The following is an 18,691-nucleotide window of genomic DNA, read 5'->3' on the forward strand; positions in this document are numbered from 1 at the left end:
ATTAGAACGAAAGACATTAGGATGGAGCCAACTGCTGATGGAACCACCTAAGGCCAGCGAGGTGTAATTAACTTAGAGCATTGCCCCCACACCCCACCCCCCTTCCCACAGGCCCAGTCCGAAAAGGTGGTGTCTCCCTGCATTACAAACCATGCATATTGTTATAACAGCCTGAAGTGCGGCCTCCCAAAAAGTTTTAATATTCTGATGCCTCTCTAAAGCCTCTAGCCACCCAGATGTTACACAGCATTGACGTCAGAAACAAATCATAGCTTCTATCTACTAATAAGAAAAATAAATTCTATGGAATGGTTGGGTGAATATTACATACATTTATTATTTGATAACTACGATGACTGTTGTTCCGAGATCATAATCCAATAACCTGAAATAGAACTAACAAGCTCTAGCTTGTGCTCAACATTAATTCAATAAAGGAATGTTTAATTATATTTCCTTGACTTTGACTGTATATTTATTCCACCGAACAGTGCTGTACATTAACACTATAATATCTAGCCTAGTTATTCTTCTCCAGAGACGAGGAGAATCCAGCTCTCGCCAAGAAAAGATGTCCTGTTGTACCAGTTATAATAAAATACTGATAAAATTATATCAGACAGACAGATTGGGCCTGATGGTGGTGTTGTGACAGTGAACTGCAGTGGCTTTATCAGTGTTCTCTGTGCTCATCAGTGTTTTTTCCTTGAAGTAAAAGTTGATCATATACATACTCATTTGAACTGTGACATAGAGGTATTGGCACTGATACGATAGGTATGCTCGCTCTATTTCTTTAAGTGGGTGAGAAAGACCTTTGACTATTATTATTAAAAGCTGGTGCAGGGTTAAGTGCTTGTGAAAATTCTCTGCTAATGCCTTCCCATCCTATTGAGCTCTGTGCTGGCAATATTTTACAAAGTAAATGAGAAAAGATTATTACAGAGCTAGAAATAGAACTTGATGGCCAAATAATTTGTGTAATTATGGAAAGTCACGCTATTGCCCTGCAGTAGAGCCAACACAGCTGTGGTTCCAAGGAGGACGTTAGACATAAATCTCGTAAGGGTTTTTTTTTTTTTCTCATTTACGTCATTGACATCTGAGGGAGGGAGAGAGAGAGAGAGAGAGAGAGAGAGAGATGTTCACCAACTCAATGGTCAGAGTAAAGACTGAATTTCATTTTAAAACAATTACAGTCGTGTCTCTAAAAGCCGTGTGTGGGTGTTCCTTTGATACTGACAACATGGAAAAATTACAGCCACACTCGCAGACTCATTTTAATGCACATTTTAATACAGATCTACAATGATGCCAAGCTGGAGATGGACACTAAACTGGACTGGATAATTTATAGATCGTTCAGTCCTGTGGGAACAGTCTCTCTGTGTGTTGCCTTATTACAGGTACAATGAGGAGTACATCCAGCTCTACAGGCTAAAGTGTTTAGACACTTCCAGTTACATGTAGAATACCATAAATCGGGACGTGTGTAAATAGGGCTAAAGAGCAGATTGCATGGTATCTCATTTGCCGCTTTGTTGGTTGTTTAAACAGCCAACACGCACGGTTCTAGGTCTTGTGGCTGCATTTCATGTCATCTTTTCTCATCTAAATCATTTACAGCGACTTGGATTTCAGTTTTCAGGAACAACAAAGGTTTCATTTTGCGTCAGTATTTTACGCCTTTTTCTAAAAAGCACAAATAGATGTCTTAGATGTGTTTAGAGTGGCAGTCAGCCTAATAGTTGCATTGTATGGTGGCACATTTTCAACTTATCGTCTCATGAGAGTATTTGAGAGGTCACCATCACATGGGGATAGATCTCACTGCGATTCTCTGACGAGCCATTGTTTTCTAACTCGTCTATGGACTCGCTGACAGTAATAACACGGTCTATTTGAAGTTGTAGTTACACAATGACAGTTAAAGAGATTTATGGGAGAGAGTGCTCCTCTTTAAGGCTTCCTGCCCCATTTTCTCCCTGTTTGCAATAAATTGCCATCCCTGCAGGAGGGCCTGTTGGCACATCACATGTCCTTTTTGGAAATGTGTTTATCTGTCTATGGGTGTGTGTGTGTGTGTGTGTGTGTGTATGTATGTGTGTGTGTGCGTGTGTGTGTGCATCATTGCGAAGGAACAGACAGAATGCATTTATGTGTGTACATGAGGTTCTCATTAAGTCTCATCATGTTTTTTGGATGAAAGCATTATCTCACAGAGCAGATGAGAGAAAAATAACAATAATGCCATTTGCTTTCCCTGCCATGCATGAGGCAATTTCAACCCACAAATATTTTCTTTATACAAACCTGAGACTTTAAATTTAGTGATCATTAACTGTTGCCTCTTAACCAGGAATGAAAATGAGTTTGAGCCGATCCTAAGCTTTTAATCCCACTCAGATGTGCAGTCATGAATGAATGAATGAAGATGAAAAAAGTGACTGTTTTGCCATATCGGGGGATTTACAGTGTATCCATGGATGAATGTTGTTGCTGTGTCCATTTGTTACTGCATAAAGCATAAAGTATTTGGCTTACACAAGCATTCTGTGCGTTCGGTTGAGATACCTGTGTTAGAGTTGTTTTAGCTCAGGGGATTTTATTTGAATGCCCCTTTTTACTGTGAAGAATCAGGAGAGCCTGAATAGTTATTTGTCAACAATATAACAGTTACTTTTAACAACCTTGTTTAGATACAGAGCACACAGCATCTCTGAGCGTAATGCTCATTCACGCCGGCTTCCCTCTCACCATCTCCAGACAAATTAATTTCTGGGAGTTGCCTTCAGCTGCGGGTCTGGGCATTGCACAGCTGTTGCAACCAACTGCAGCACTTTAAAACTCTCTCAACACTATGAATCATTCAGTTTGGCAAAATATCCAGGACCGCTGGATCTACTATAACTGATGAAGCGCTTAATCATCCCTTACCCTCATTAATGAAGCACAGAGCAAAATGCAGTATTCTTAAATCAAATTAAAGAAAAAACTACATTTCTGTCACTGCAGGCAAAATCTAAACTAATGATCATATCATTGTTCTTCTCTCCCCTGCCCAACTTCTGGCTTGTCATGCACTTCTAATATGGACATCCACGCAGGCTCAGGTCAGTGCTGTTCATTCTGTACATATACTCTGCTTTAGCTAATGAAGAGAAATTGCATGCCAGATCTGTGCTAATCACATACTCCTGTGACCCCTTTGGTCTTTTGGTCGAGAGGAAGAACAATAGTTTGATTAGAGAGAGTGCAACATGGATGGAAATAATTTATGTGAAGTGCATTTGGATAATATTCCGTCTCCTTTGTAACTGTAGGGACTCCGACTGAAATTTTCTAGAGAACACTAGGATGTCATTATATGTGAATAGTTGGTAAAGCTTTTGAGAGTGTGCTCAAAGAAATTGAGTCGGGTAATATCGTTTTTGTGTTTCTTATCAAAAAAAAAAAAGAAAATGAAAAAGATTTCAGAAGTTTCTATAAGAGAACAAAGTAGCGGAGGTTAGTGACTGCCCGCATAACATTTAACCAATGAGAGGATCTGGTCTATAGCAACAGATTCTAACTGATGACCTATTCCTTTACTTTCTTTCTCCTCTGCGATGAGGGCTCGTAAATCTGTGTGACCCAAGATGCACACAGGAGCGAGTCCTGTATTTTTTCTGTTCCGTCTTTGTTTTGCAGTGCACCAGCTTGAACCTGCCAGCAAATTATTTAATAACTCTCTGACAACTTATGTGTTATGGTACTGTAACCCATTTGGTAAGTGCTATGGTCACATGATTTCTCACCTAACAAATGGTGTTAAGTACTCAATAAATAGTGTGTATATTGTGGAAAGTGACTCGAAAGTCGTTTGTCTGGTGATAAAAATTAGCTGTTAAGTTGGAGCTGGGTTCCTACTGTAGCATTGGAGAAAGTGGGAAACAGAGCAGTTGCCAGTTTACCCAGCAGGGGCATCTGCGGGGACAGATGGGAGATGATGAGGGTGTGTAATAGGCATCTGTGTGGCCCGTAGGGGAGGGAATACTCGACACTTCTTCCCTCTCTCTCGTCTGTGCGCACACACACACACACACACACACACGCACACTTACAGACACCCATTACAGCTTGTCATAGCTTTTTCCACAAATTGTCCTCTAGAGTATACCTTTTACTGTGGCAGACTGTTACATGGATTGAGAGTAAACATGTGTTTACAGGAGCATTGCACTGGCTGTTCCCTTGGTTATACAGACATGCCAGACTCGCTGGTTGAGTGGGGAGAGGTGAATCAGCTCGATATCCAGCCAATTACATCCTCAGCTGAAGGGCCTTTTGCCATGGTCATTGTTGTTTTAAACACCCCATGCTGTTCTCTCCATATCATGCAAAGGTTTTATTTCAGTGTGGATAAAATACCTCTTTGTCTTCTCCTGCTGCAGTAGCATGTTAAGTGGCCATCAGTTAGTTCAGAGCCACTCTGTGGTGAAAAGTGCACTGTTAACAATCTATTCCGATGCTTTCAGTTACTTGTTAGCCTGACATACTCTGAATGTAGAAAATATAAGGGACATCATCCTGATATTATTATCTCCAGCATGTCTGGCAACATTTCTTCTCTTATTGGAAGTAGGAGGCTTGCTACACATAGACGTCAGAACCTCCCAAAGAAGCATTATGCATGTCCATAAACCAGCACAAGTCATTAATTTTAATGTGATAAAAAGAAACTAGCACACATTGTCTTCTTAAGCGAGAGTATTGTCATGTAAAACTGCATGAAGACATGTATAACTTCAAGATTAATGGTAAGAATTTATACTTGAGAATTTAATTTAAGAATTTAAGTATTCTTTTTTTTTTATTATTCTTCCCATGAGGAATAGAGTTTCTAACCTTGAGACACCTCATTAGTGTAATATGAAAGGAGAAATTGTCCCTAATATGATCTACATTTTCTACATTTGTGTACACCAACTATTCTTATCTGTACGTGTAATATGAGTGTGAGAGTGTGTATGTGTGGGGGATTGGGAGGGGGGCTTGCGTGTGAGCTGATTTTCTATACATGTTCATTCACACATAATCCCTCATTTGTGTCCCTTTCCCTCTATGTATGTGTGTGTCTGTTCATGTGTGTGTGTTTGCACATGCACGTGTCCAGGTGTACGAGGCCGTGCCGTGCCACAGTGAATGCAGCCAGTTCCACTGGAGGACGGAGCCCTGGTCCATTTGCACCATCAACACTGTGGATGACCTGCCAGCCTGCGGGGAGGGAGTCCAAAGCCGCAAGATCAGGTCAGTGAGCCGGTTCGGCTTGGCAGACTGCTGGTCTGGCACTGCAACGCACACTGGGAGAGGTAGACTGGCAATGGTCCTGTAGCTGGCAATCACACTGGTCCCAACATTTGCAATGCCAGGTGACAACAAACAGTGGAAACAAACTACTGCATCGTAATGAGTGTTGTTAGAATTGTTTTGCAGTGTCTTTTTAGTGGTTTAGTAACAGCCACAGAGGACAGCAATCAAGAGTTGACCTTTTCTGCAGGCAGCAGCTTCAAGTGCTGGTATCTGATTACGCACAATAGGAAACAGGAAATGCTAAATTGGGAAACTGTGTCACTGTATCAAAAGCAGCAGATTTGGGCTTGTTTAGTATAGTGTATGTCTAACCTTAACTGCGACCACAGATCAAAAATTGATTGTCATCCTCCCTTTTTGCTGAAAATATGAGTAATTTGAAGCCACTTAAACCAATTCTGTAATTTTTCATGTGAAAACAGTGCAGTAAATTGACTTTTTGAGCCCATGTTTCAGTTTTATACAGTTAAATATATAAAAAACAAAACAAATTGTGGAGTGCCTGTAAATATATAATCTATATAAATAAAATAAACAAGCTGAAACTCTCAACTGAGAAGAGGAAAGGTGTAATCTACTCTGAGTCCGAAACTTGAAAATAGGTTTTGAGACTCCAAAAAGGACTCAGTTAGCAGTGCCCCGGAGACTAGTTATACAGCTGCATCTGCTGTTCTGCTAGGTGTGTGAAGAAGGGAACGAGTGGGGAAGCCAGCAGTGTGGACGACAGTCTGTGTGATCAGGAGGAAATGCCACCCAGAGCCCAGGTCTGCTTTCTGGCCTGCCCGAACGACTGTGTTGTGGCTCCCTGGGGACCTTGGAGCAACTGCTCCCTGGTAAGAAGCAATAACTGAGTGACTGTGTTCTTGGTTAGTTGACAGATTGCTGAGTAGCAAGCTGATTGGTTAATTGATATTATTTGAAGCATGTTGAAAATCCATAGCAAATAACTGAAATTTTGAAGTACTTGCCAATGGCAAGATAAGCCATCAGTAATGACATACATTGATGTACATGTTGTACAATTATTATTCTTTCGTTAATTTAGAAAAATGTATTTTTAGATAATTTACTGTGAATAATATATCAAACCTTTGCTACTCACGCCCTCACAAATGCAGTTTTAAATCATTTCTGACTCACATTTTTTGTAATGATTTTAGACCCTTCTTAGGCTTGGAGCCCGCCTCCCTCCATCATTTACATGATGGAAGAACAAGATTTGTGAATTAAAACCATTAACAGCGGCAGTACTGTTAAAATAATCAACAATACTTCCCCAACATAGAGCAGTGTGGATGGATTCAGACAACATGTTGAGATTCGCTTTTAAAAGCGTAATGTTTCATCAGGTTTCTTCCGAGTATTAAGGTTAAAAAACTGTAAGTACACATCAGGGAGGTGTTGGTCTTAATTAGTGAGTGTGCTCCACCCAGCTGTTCCAGTCTGCTGTCTGAATTTGCATGATTTGAAATTACATTTTCCACTGCAATGGTGAGTATTCCAAATGAAATTGAGTTTATGATTGTACTTTGATTCTCCAGTGAAGGTTAGCCCTCAGGCTAGAACTATGTAGAATACGCTCCCCAGTGGTCATAGCCACAGGCTACGGGTCACAGGGCCATGTTGGCATAGTATAGGTTTCCTGTCAAACATAACAGTTCAATGGACTGGAACATTGGAGTCGGAGAAAGTACAGTTTCGGGCAAAGAGACAGAGATGACTTAATTAGTCTGAGTTGTCTCCACAGACATTTTGTTTCATTCAATCATTCAATATGCAAGCTTCGGCAGCACTATTAACATCAGTAAAAATCAGCCATGTAATGCATTGGGCCATATAACAGTGTTTAAAACTTTTAACTTGAAAGCCAATTAAATTGTAACAGCCATATAAAATGGTTACAGATGATTTGTTTCTACAGTTAAATTGCCACTGAAACACATATGGTACAGTGGAGAACATATTTATATTCAAGAACATATCTGTTCATAATCTGTTTCCTCAAGCACATCTTGAAATGGTTATGACGAGAATCAACAGCCATTTTTCTTGGAACAGAGGGCACAGCTCCCTGTGGGTGAAGGGTAAACTGTCCCTTCTGTTCAAAGTGAAGGAAATAATTTTTTTTCTGTCTTTATTGAAGAAGGAAATGGAGCAAGTCTAACGAGCACACCGGTGGGTCCACCAATATATCCAATTTATCTAAAAGGGGACTCAATTATTGTTGCTCAGATTCTGCGTTTGTGTTGCTCACTTCATTTTGTTCATCCGCCACACTGTGTTACAAATTTTTTTAATGTGACTTATTAGTATTCGGCAGTTTTTAAGCCACTCTGCAGACAACTGGCTGCGATGGTTACAACTTTCGATAAAAAAAAAACCACACTGGCAAAAAATCTCCAAACTGCGTGCTATTGTGTGATACACACTGAGCAAAGCTGTGAAGAAAGTGTGTGTAACAGAACTGTACTGCGCTTTCACGCTCAGTGTTTTAGCACCTACTGGAACTTGGTAACTCAGCTTGCAAATTACAAATGAACAGATTTAATTAATTGATTTTGTGAACTCAGTGTGTTTTATTGGTCTAGTTATCAGTTAAGATGGTGTGAAAATCTTTCTGAACTACGCGCTCAACAGCCCAAAGGCACAATTGAGCCTGCAGATTACAGGACTCTGTGCTGTATGTATCACACAAATACGTGTGTGTGTGACTGTAAGACTGTTGTGAAAACATTAAAAGTATAAAACCGGCTGCAGCAGATTCATGAGGCTCACACAGAGGTCCCTCATTAGGAGGTGACAGTGACTGAGGTACACGCCCAGATGTATCAGGAGCAGAGGAGCAAACACAGCTCAGTACAAAGACCTTCATCTTTTTTCTTCTGTGACTAAGCTGACAGTTCCTCCACTTTCACACATTCCTTGCTTCTCTACTCATGATTTCCATTTGCCTGTAGTGGAACTTGAGCAATGTGCAAATTCTCATAATGCCACCTCTGTCTCTTGGTAGATATTCGGTAAATGTTACAGTTCTAATAATTGCTCTCCTAATTATTATCACTTTCGTCTTCATCTGCCTTTGGCTGCGCCATGTAATAGTCAGTAGTACAGTAAATTAAGGTTTCTCCCAGGCTACCTACTTTGCAGGATTATTCAGACATTCAGCCTTAACCTAGAGCTTTTATAGCACACGCTCAGCAGCACTTAACATATATGTGTCAAATAATGTTGAGTACCATTCAAACAAATGACCTAGATCTTTCCAAGGCCTCAGAGATGATGCTTGTACAGGTTTGTGTCAGTAAATTTGCATTACCTCAACCTACTGATACCAAAGTGTTAATACATTGGCCAAAAAAATAGAATCAGACAGAAACCATTGTAGTTTCACATCAAAAATGTTAACAGTAGCCTCTGTACATAATTTAGAAATACTGTCATAGTTATCAGGTGTTAGACACGATACTACTTATTTCCTCATATCTAAGAGATACTATCACATCACTATAAGAGAATATATTATAGTTATAAGATCATTTTCATGTGACAGAAATGGGTTATTATAGCTAATTTAATCTAATCAATGCAATAGTTTTAATTGCACAACGTTTGAAACTAGAGGCCAGAGATTTTTTTTTTATTTTATTTTGTAAACTAAGGAGGGTTAGGCTGATGAGCGTTGGTTTGGGATAGAGGCATAATGAGGTAAATGTAAATTCTTTACATTTAATATTCAAATTACACTGGTCACTTGGTACACTGGTCACTCAGCTGCGTCTGTGGCTCCCTGTGACTTCACTAACTAAATCTACAAACTGCAACCCCTTTATTTCTTACATTGAAGTTTTGATATCATTTAATTGTATAAAGAGATAACATTGATTTTAAATTGTTCCCGTACACAATTCTCACTCTCTCTTTGCTACCTCAAAACATTTCCTTCCAATATGATACAATCTCCCCATAGCTTTAAAAATATCTGATCTGTGAAGCAACTACTCTTTTAAGGTATTTTTAGCACGCCCACAGCAGTTTTTCAGTGGCATTTTAAAAATCCTTGCTGACTTTTTCTCAGGTTTTGTAAGTAATCTACCAGATATATTCTCATTAATTTAAAAACTAATGCTCTTGACATCAGTAATTTTGAAGAATTACAGAATGTGATTTAAATGGGATTCAAGGGTGTCATAAAAGTCTTGTTTAAGTTTAAGACTACAGTGCTTTTGTATCATTTGTAATAACTTTTTAAAAACAACATAGGGATTGTGGAAGAGCAGCAGTTGTACTTGATAGTGTTAGTTACATCCTCACAAACATTATATTAGGTAGACACATTGGCCATCATTTATCAATCTTGCGTGAAAACAGGCATTCATGAAACATTCGTATCTGACCAATCCCAGCGTACGAATGATCGGGTCTTGATAAATGCGGCGGCTGAATTCGATCGTCATTAACATGTTACGCCCTTAAATATTCCTGGTTCGGAGGCCTCGCCCACTAAGGTCAAACATGGAGAGAAGAGTTACTGGCAAAAAACTAAACTTTTCAGAGATGGAGATCGACATCCTGACATCCGAGGTGGCGCAAAATAAGGATGTGCTTTTTGGCAGTCTGAAGAGTGGGATCCAAGGAGCTCATAAAACCGCTGTGTGGAAGAGGGTGACGGAGATGAGTTTGGCTCTGCAGTGCCCCCTCCTGCAGCCGCGCGCCAACACAGCTGTTTTGAAAAATAAAAGAATCGTGTTTTTTTATCTTGTTTTATTCGTTTTAAGAATCCGTTTTGATCTGTTCTAAATATGTGACTGTTTATGCTGATGACAGCTGAGGTTTGTTTAATAATTATTTTCAGACTCAGCCAGATTTTGCTGTGCTGCACCGCAAATCCAGATTTGCTTACACGAGCTCAGACCTGACGTGAGATCTGATCGTAGCGTCCGCTCACGTCCAAATTGATAAATGCCGAAGTTTGCGTGGAAACGGTCGTACGCACGGTTTTCTGCCGTACGTTCGTTTGATAAATGAGGGCCATTGTGTTGGAAGCAATACACCATGTGGTTTGATAGCAAGTAAAGAGAAGGATACCAACTTGAACCGGCTTCTTTTATTAATTAATTTTTCAGTGGTTTGTCAGTTACCAAAGAATAGATACCGTTAAGAGAGGCCCTGCTTTTGCACCAGAATCAGCTGCTGCATTTTTCAACTGCTGTCCTCTAAAGTATTAAATTTGCTCATTTATTTCTACATTAGTATGATTAATCGAAATACACACACCCATTCCTCAATTTCTCCTAGATTTGATTCATTTTGAAAGTGATGACTTTCTTATCACTCCCTCATTACATCATCTACTTCATTTATTTACATTGCTTTAGAAGATGCTTTCCTGGAGTTTATCCTTGAGAATTCATACAGAAATCATGCAAGTAGTCTCCTTGTACAGGAAAAGAGAATTGATTACATGAAAAACATGTGTGTTCGAAACTGTCTGCTTTTGTCCTGATGCTGAATGGATCTAATCTCTAACGTCGGTTGTTGCTCTAAAAGGTAGTTTGTTGTTTTGGGTCTGATGATAAAATCGTCAATTGCATTTTCAAAGGCAATAAGTAATAAATTTGTTATATTGTAATCTTACAATACAGAGTGAGTGTTTTATTTATCAATTCAGTCTTTCAGAATTTTTATCAGAAGTAAACAAAACTAATTAAAACGATAAAACTGAGTTTGCAAAATGTCAGAGCCTATTCACATATTAACACAGGATTTTCTGACTTTAGGCTGCTGGTATGAAAACAAAACAATTTAATCATGACGTGTTAGTGGTTAGGTCATAAATGTAAATGCAGGGGACTGCTATCAATATTTTGCTTAAGGACTCCTGGACTCCAGGTGTCATCCCATCTCCCTTTATTCTTTAACTAAACCTCGACATTTTCGTGCTGTCATTGTTGTACAGCAATGTGACCAAGGGACAGCAAGAAACAGGAGTAGACACATCCTCCGCCTCTCAGCCTCAGAAGACTCTGCCTGTCCAGAGCTGGTCCAGTCGGAGCCCTGCATCCTCAACATCACCTGCTTCACTTACCAGTACAGAGTCTCAGGTAGGACCACCTGTACAGTCAGTCTGAGCTGCAAGCGGATGACGGACTATTGTTTGAATCCAGAGGGAATGTATTTAATTAAATGAATGTGAAGCAAGTCAATTGTGTGGTTTGACCAAGTTTTCCTGGCCTAACCCTCTATAGCATGAATTTTTATTCTGGTTTGTTGCCTCAGGGTAAAATTGCGCCATGCGGTTACTGAAACTCCAAGGTTTTCTATAGTACATGTTATAAGTGGAATAAGGAAAACCAGCAATATATTATATGTTATCTGTTTGTGTATTTCTTTGTGCATGTGAGAGGAGGGGTGAGCCTGTGTGTGCAGTTATGAACAAACACACACACACAGACATTACTCTGCTGACTGAACCCTGACCTTTTAAATGTCTCTCAAACCTGATTCGGGGACTCTTCCTGGCTCTCTGAGCTTTCTGTTGGAGGGAATGACCCTAACTCCTCCAAGTTCCTTCCACCCAGAAAAAGTTCTTGTGTCTATTTCCTGTATCTATAGTATAGTAAAGTAAAAACTTTGACTATGATCATAATTTTGCAAATGCAGTCTAACTGCACAATGTTGCCCTGAGGCAACGAACAAAAAAACAGTTTTAGTATATAAATAAAAACAAGACAAAAATCTTTAAAATGTCAAACAAACTTCTTTACATTCTTGCATATATACATACATATATATATTTTTTTATATAAAGTTATTTCAATTTAAACATGTTAAAAAGTTATATCTATCTTACCAATTGGTGGCACTGTCCCCCCAAGGTTCATGTGCCTCAAGCCATATGTGGCTTTGCTTCCTGAAAGGAATGCTCCACCCCTGGACAAAAGACCACACCCACTCCTAATTTCATTGTGTACAGACATGTCTGGTGATTGTATATGTTTTTCATGTTTTTTTTTTGTTTGTTTTGTTTTGGTCTGTTTTTTTGAAGTAACAGGGTGGTGTGAGGTACAAAAGTTAGTTTGTCACCTGAGGGAAACACCATGTGATAGAGCAGCAAGGTTAAGGAAATTCCCCTAATAAAAAGTGTGAGTGTAGCTGGTTGGGTGTAGTAGGGGTTAATGTACATGTAGACGTGTAGTGTTGCTGGATAGAACAGTGATTCTGCAAGCAATGGCATTCAACACGGTCTGACAATTAGACTAATGTACACATTTATGCATGTTTCTGTTCCTGTGTGTGTGTGTGTGTGTGCGTGCGTGCGTGCGTGCGTGCGTGCGTGCGTGCGTGCGTGCGTGCGTGCGTGTGTGTGTGGACTGCAGACTGGAGTACATGCCAGCTGAGTGAAAATGCCATCTGTGGTCATGGTTCACGGCTGCGTCTCCTGGACTGTATCCGCAGCGACGGGAAGATAGTGGCCCTGCAGAAGTGTGAGGAGGTAATCACTGTGTAGAAACATCTTTCGTTTATAATGGGATCCTGCAGATGAACATTTTTATTGTACATTTATAGTCTGAGTCTACAGTTATCATATAAATATTTTTTCCAATATTTTGGAATATTGAGATTTAATAATGTCAAGCTGAGGTTAATGCACATGTGGCACAGCAAAGAATACAGTGCAAAGGCTTTTAATATGGCTGACCTCAGAAGCAAATAATAACAGCAATTTCTGTTTAAAACCTAAAATGGACTGGGTTTATAGTTTATTCTTTTCATCTACTGTTGGTCTAGAAATCTCAACCAATCAAGACAGGAACAAATCGAAAGAGAAGCAATTTGCACCAAATTACAGTGAGATCCCTTACAGGAAGAATGGAATATTACACTTCAAAATTAAATTGTTTGGAGAGCATTTTGAAGTATGAAGTATTGATTGATGCCACAGTTCTCCAGTTCCTCTTCTGTTCCCTTTGGCTCATACATTATTGAAAGCCAAGTTGCCCAATTTAAGTGAAAATGTTGGATGTGATCTCCTCACACCGTCATGTTTCTCTAAGCAGTTTGAGCCAACAGCCAACACACAGCTTTAGTTCCTTCACTCAATCATGCACAGATAAACGGTGGTCTTGGAAGATGCTGCAAGTTATTGTAAATTCAGTAACAGTAGTAGCTGCAATATTTCTCACTGGTGTGTTGCAAACTGGATATCAATCCTGTTCCACAACCTGCAGTTAACATCTGCTATATTCAGAATCATATTACAGTGAGTGAATTGAGCTTTATTTGGATGAAGGCTGTGATGCTATCGCCTCTGTGTTTAGTGTAATGTCCTTAAACAGTTTGTTTGCCACAAATAAAAGTAAAGAAAATTATAGTTCAACAACATTTGAAGGCACAGTTAATGATAAAATTGCTTATCTGCTGCAGCTCCACTGTCCTGAGGTGAACTGCTGCCTATTCAAAATATGGAAATGTGGGAGCTCCCTCTTTCTTGTCAGTGGAAATAGTTTGTTAGCCCTCCTCACAGCAACGCTCTTGTTTTTCTGCAGTCCGGCCTGATCAACAAGTGGAGGCTGTCAGAGAGCTGCGTGGTTGATTGTCCCGTCAGCTGTTTACTCTCTGATTGGTCGCCGTGGGCGGAATGCTCGCACACCTGTGGTAGGCAAGGTAAACCTTCTGCGCAAACAAATTTAACATAAGCCAAAGGGAACACCAACCTGATGAACAGACACACAGTGGACCACATGTGCAGCACCTCATTATTCCATCCGCTCAGACTTTCACCAAGATGTTGAATTGTGCATGAATACATTTAAATGCATTAAAATATTTACGAGCATGTGTAATCCAAAGCCTTATTATACAGGGAAACAGTGAGCTGAGTTTTTTTTTTTTTTTCAATAATGTATATATTAATATTCTCACTTCATTATCATTCTGTATGAAGCTCAGTTTTTTATTAACACAAGCAGCTTTGCTTCATGAGGTTACATTTTAAGAATAGCAGCTTCATTTAAACTAAATTTCACAGAGCTCACATTTACAGACATCATCAATAATTCAGTGTTCCTAAATAAAATATATACTCACCCTCTGCATGTTTTCAAAAATGCAATTAGTAATCATCAACCTGTGGCATGCCCATCATCACTTAGAGAAGGTCCGGGTGTAACCTCATGCAATATACAAAAGTTAATGAAGTTAACCTGAATGCATACATTGTTTCTTTGACCTCCCAAAGCCAAACTCCCAGAGAGAACGCTTGTTATTCTGTTAATTAGAGAGACTCAACAGTATCTTCTTAAGTTCATCAATATTAATTTGTCGTCAGCTGTCTGTTTCTTCACAGTTAACCCCTCGTTCCAATAAGCTCACAGTTACACAGGCTTTCAGCTCGGGATTTAAACTCAAGACTCTCTCTGTGTGTCTCTCTCACAGCTCTGTCACTGTCACTGTGACTCTGTTGCTGCCACTCTCTCAGTTCATTCTCGCACATTGAGAAACACATCTGTCAGGCCTGATGAGGGATTTGCGTCGTATCTGTGTCAGATGAAGCAAGGATCTTGTTTTGTCAGGATGCCAAGGGAGTGTTAATGTTTTTGGTTTGATTTTTGAGATGGCAGAGCTGAACGTCTGCTGTGTCTGCCTGCGGCCCACAGAGCTCAGCGTCTCCCCTGGCGTAACACGCACACACACACAAAATGACTGTCTTAAGTCGATGGCTGATGGCGACCATGCCTTCACTGAGCCTCACGGGAACCCGACACTAAGCTGCTCTGCAACATACCGAAGCCGCTATGTGGCCACTTCTTGTTACTGTTGCCGTTTACCAAACATTTCCTGTCACACATTATTAATGGCTCACTTGAACAAAGCGCTTGTGAAGGAAACTGTTAGATCTAAGCATAAAGTGGCGTGGTGACACAGATGTATTGTGCTGCTGTACTAATTCCTCATTGTCATGAGGGAAATATTTCATGGGCTAAAGAGAAGGTGTATCCTCTTTCTAAATAAAAGATCCTCATTCATTTCAGCCAGCTGTTTTATTAACTGTTATTTTATGGGACCTTATACTTGTGCAGTGATGCCTTTATGTCTCTTACCCTGACACACATGTAGTTAAGTGTATGAATCCCACAGTGTTTTTGTCCTTTATTCACAGTTTTTATTATTTCGCAGTCTCTCCTGTTAGCTCTGCGCAGTGGCTGATTTTCTCACATAAGCAAACAAAAGGACTTCTGAGCTTCAACATCCAGCTTGCCGCTTTCAAATGCACTCGAGTCTCCCCTGGTGCATTGTTGTTCATGACGGCGTGTTTGCCTTGATGTTCTGCAGGTCTGACTGTGCGCACACGGAGAATCCTGCAGGAGGCTCATGAGGAGGGTCGTCCCTGTCCCAACCAGCTCACCCAGACCAAACCATGTCCCATAAGGCCTTGCTATATGTGGCTGCTGAGCGACTGGTCCCTATGCACTGTAGAGGTATGACCGAGTTTCTACCTCCATGTGATGTCGTTGTAATCTTACCAAGGGTGCTCACTTTCACCTTAGCTAAAAAGCACTTGGCTTCTGGTTCCGTAATTGTTTTCAATTTATAATTTTCTCTGCATCACATTTTTCAAATACTATATGTACAGCTTGGATTGACATCACACTGAACTGCCACTTCTCTCAAAGGAGCCCTGTGGAGTTTATGACCACTAGTTGCCCTGTGGAGCAATGTTTATATGATCTCTTGTTTTCACGAGGAAATAAATAAATTTTTTTATAGACCTCAAAGATGGACGCAATGTATTTAGCATATGTGTAAATGTTGATAAAGATGGAGTTTTTTTGTAACAAACAAAAGTAATGTATACAGTTAATATTAATCATTGTGTGTATCCTTGAGGTCTAATAAACCGCATTTCCTTCTCATAAAAAGCCGGTATTTTTAAATTAGTATTTTAAATCCAGCATTGTTTACATCCATGTTTACTGGCTTGCAGTCATCTTCATCTGTCATTGTTGGCGCATTGCAGCACATTTTGGCATCTCACTGCCATGTTGATCAGTGGAATAGTGTGACATCGTTGGCAGGACTGTGTCTTGCTTCGCCTGCGCATATGAGCATGAATGTCCAACAAAATGGGCACCCGCTAAACCCTATGGGGGCCTGTTTTTCTACGCCCCCATAGAAAAATAGCTCCATGGCATGTTCAAAAACTCCACAGGGATCCTTTAAACTACATGTTAGATATCATATTGAATCCAATTTGGAGCGTTTTTTAGTAATGGTAATCCCATAAAGGGACGACTAATCAGTCTCAGTCATTTTCATCTCATTGTTTTGAGACTGTCTGGTCAGCGTTCTTTTGCAAAACAAACTGAATAAATGTTTCTGTGAGGAATTTCTTCTGTCTTACGATATAGTGATGAAACATCTTCAGATGAATCTTGACATGGTCATATTTTTGTGTGTGTGTGCACGTGTGTGTGCGTGCGTGCGTGCGTGCGTGCGTGCGTGCGTGCGTGCGTGCGTGCGTGCGTGTTTGTGCAGGGAGCAGAGTGCGGTGAGGGGCTTCGGAGAAGGAACCTGTCATGTGTCGTCCACTGGGGTGACTGGCCTGAGTCTCCTCCTCAGCCAGTAGAGGAGGAGCTTTGTGGAGACAGAAGGAGGCAAAAGATTCAACAGGAGATGGAGCAGCCCTGCTTCGTTCCCTGCCCAGGTAAAGCTGCACTCAGATTTACATAATGATCATCTTTGCTTTTCAACTGTATTGACAGCCAGTATATGAGGGGTCATTATTGATGCAATTGCATGAAATATACACTATATTGGTATTTTATAATCAGCTCAAATAGAGCAAATCTACACCATTGTATGAATGATTTATTATTCTGGTCATTTGGGATTCACAATACCAATAATTATTTGGTCTGGGACACTTCAAGCACCACCTCATTTCCTGGTGTCTGTCAATACACTGTCCCCTCTCCCAACTAGCTGACATTTTCAGTGGCTCAATAATTATTGCAAAGTCAATGAAAGTCATAGATTAACTAATTACCCTTTTAGCTCTACATTATCTGGGGTGACACATCCAGTAATGACCAGACAAAAAAGACACCATGTCCATCTGGAATAAACAAAGTTCATAGCTTATATCAATGCAGTACCTAAAAGCACGCAAAAGTCAGCACTGTGTAACTAAAAGAGAGACAGATTTCACGATCAATTATGGAACAGAACTATTGATTTTTACACATTGTGTAACAACCCTGGAATAAATTAAGTGTGAAAAATCCTCCTAACCAACTGAAACAATTAACTGATCACACTGCTGTGAGCAATCACCTTGCTCATCACAGCCATGCAATTAACAGCTACAGTATAGGGATTCTGGTTGTGCAAAGCTCGGACACAATGATTTTCCAATGGCAACAACAGAATGAAGATAGTTTAATATAGGAACGGCTTTGATTACATTTATTGTTTATTTATTGCTTTTGCAAAAGCTGTATATTATTTAAAATATACATAGATGTATATATACTGTATATATATGAGATAACCAAATAAAATGTTATCAGGTTTACCATAACTTCTCATTTTCAACTAATTTAGAATATTGACCTTACAAGTTGATGGCAACACATCATCTCGCAGCACAGGTACAGGCACGCTGGTGCGGTATGGTGGTAAGAGCAGCAAAGGTATCCAATGATACGCTATGAAAAACACATTGCCTGAGTTGCGTGGTTATCCCTCTATCAGCTGAAACAGGCGGTGATGTCATAAACCTCATCACAGTTTAACACAACCTTATTTTCTCAGTTTTATTTCAGTTTACCAATGAGATCCATTAGACTCCAGACAAGCAGATCATATTTACTTGACGCTTTTGGATGGAAACGTAAAAGGAAACTCAATCATTTTAAAATAAGGAAATTTGCCAACTGTGTGATGAGAGCACTATACATGTGGAAAACACCAAGTACTGACATACTCTGAAATATTATTCCTATTGATACTGAAAATATATGTGGTAGTGAGCGAAACATGCAGTACTTTGTGCCTGTATCTAATTTCTAATAATAACATATATTCTGTTGTAGGTACGGTAATAAAGAGGAAATAGCTGCATCACTACATTTTGATCTTTGACAAATTCCATCACTATACTGCATCATCTAAGATCACTTGTCCTAGTCAATAATCACGTGACCGTTGTACACAGATTACACACAAAACAGGTTCATGTGCTTCAACCTATCCTGCAGTGCATGCCGATATCCAGCTGCTGTCCAGCTGCAGTCACTGCTGGGGAAATGCATCAGAAGCAGATCTGGATCAACTTGTT

The 18,691-nt window shown here is 39.9% G+C and overlaps 1 protein-coding gene across 1 annotated transcript in view; it reads left to right on the forward strand.

The window, feature by feature from the left end:
* Positions 1-18,691, forward strand: part of thsd7ba (thrombospondin, type I, domain containing 7Ba) — a 123,175-nt gene that overhangs the window by 94,736 nt on the left and 9,748 nt on the right. Inside the window, exons 15-22 of the mRNA XM_023424902.2 lie at positions 3,108-3,113; positions 5,156-5,289; positions 6,032-6,185; positions 11,309-11,453; positions 12,729-12,844; positions 13,899-14,016; positions 15,685-15,830; positions 16,888-17,056. Of these exons, the coding sequence (XP_023280670.1) occupies positions 3,108-3,113; positions 5,156-5,289; positions 6,032-6,185; positions 11,309-11,453; positions 12,729-12,844; positions 13,899-14,016; positions 15,685-15,830; positions 16,888-17,056 (988 nt within the window). The remainder of the gene's footprint in view (positions 1-3,107; positions 3,114-5,155; positions 5,290-6,031; positions 6,186-11,308; positions 11,454-12,728; positions 12,845-13,898; positions 14,017-15,684; positions 15,831-16,887; positions 17,057-18,691) is intronic.

Source organism: Seriola lalandi, unplaced genomic scaffold (assembly GCF_002814215.2).
Source record: "Seriola lalandi dorsalis isolate HSWRI2012SDOR001 ecotype SW California unplaced genomic scaffold, Sedor1 jcf7180002054758, whole genome shotgun sequence".
Taxonomy (NCBI): domain Eukaryota; kingdom Metazoa; phylum Chordata; class Actinopteri; order Carangiformes; family Carangidae; genus Seriola; species Seriola lalandi.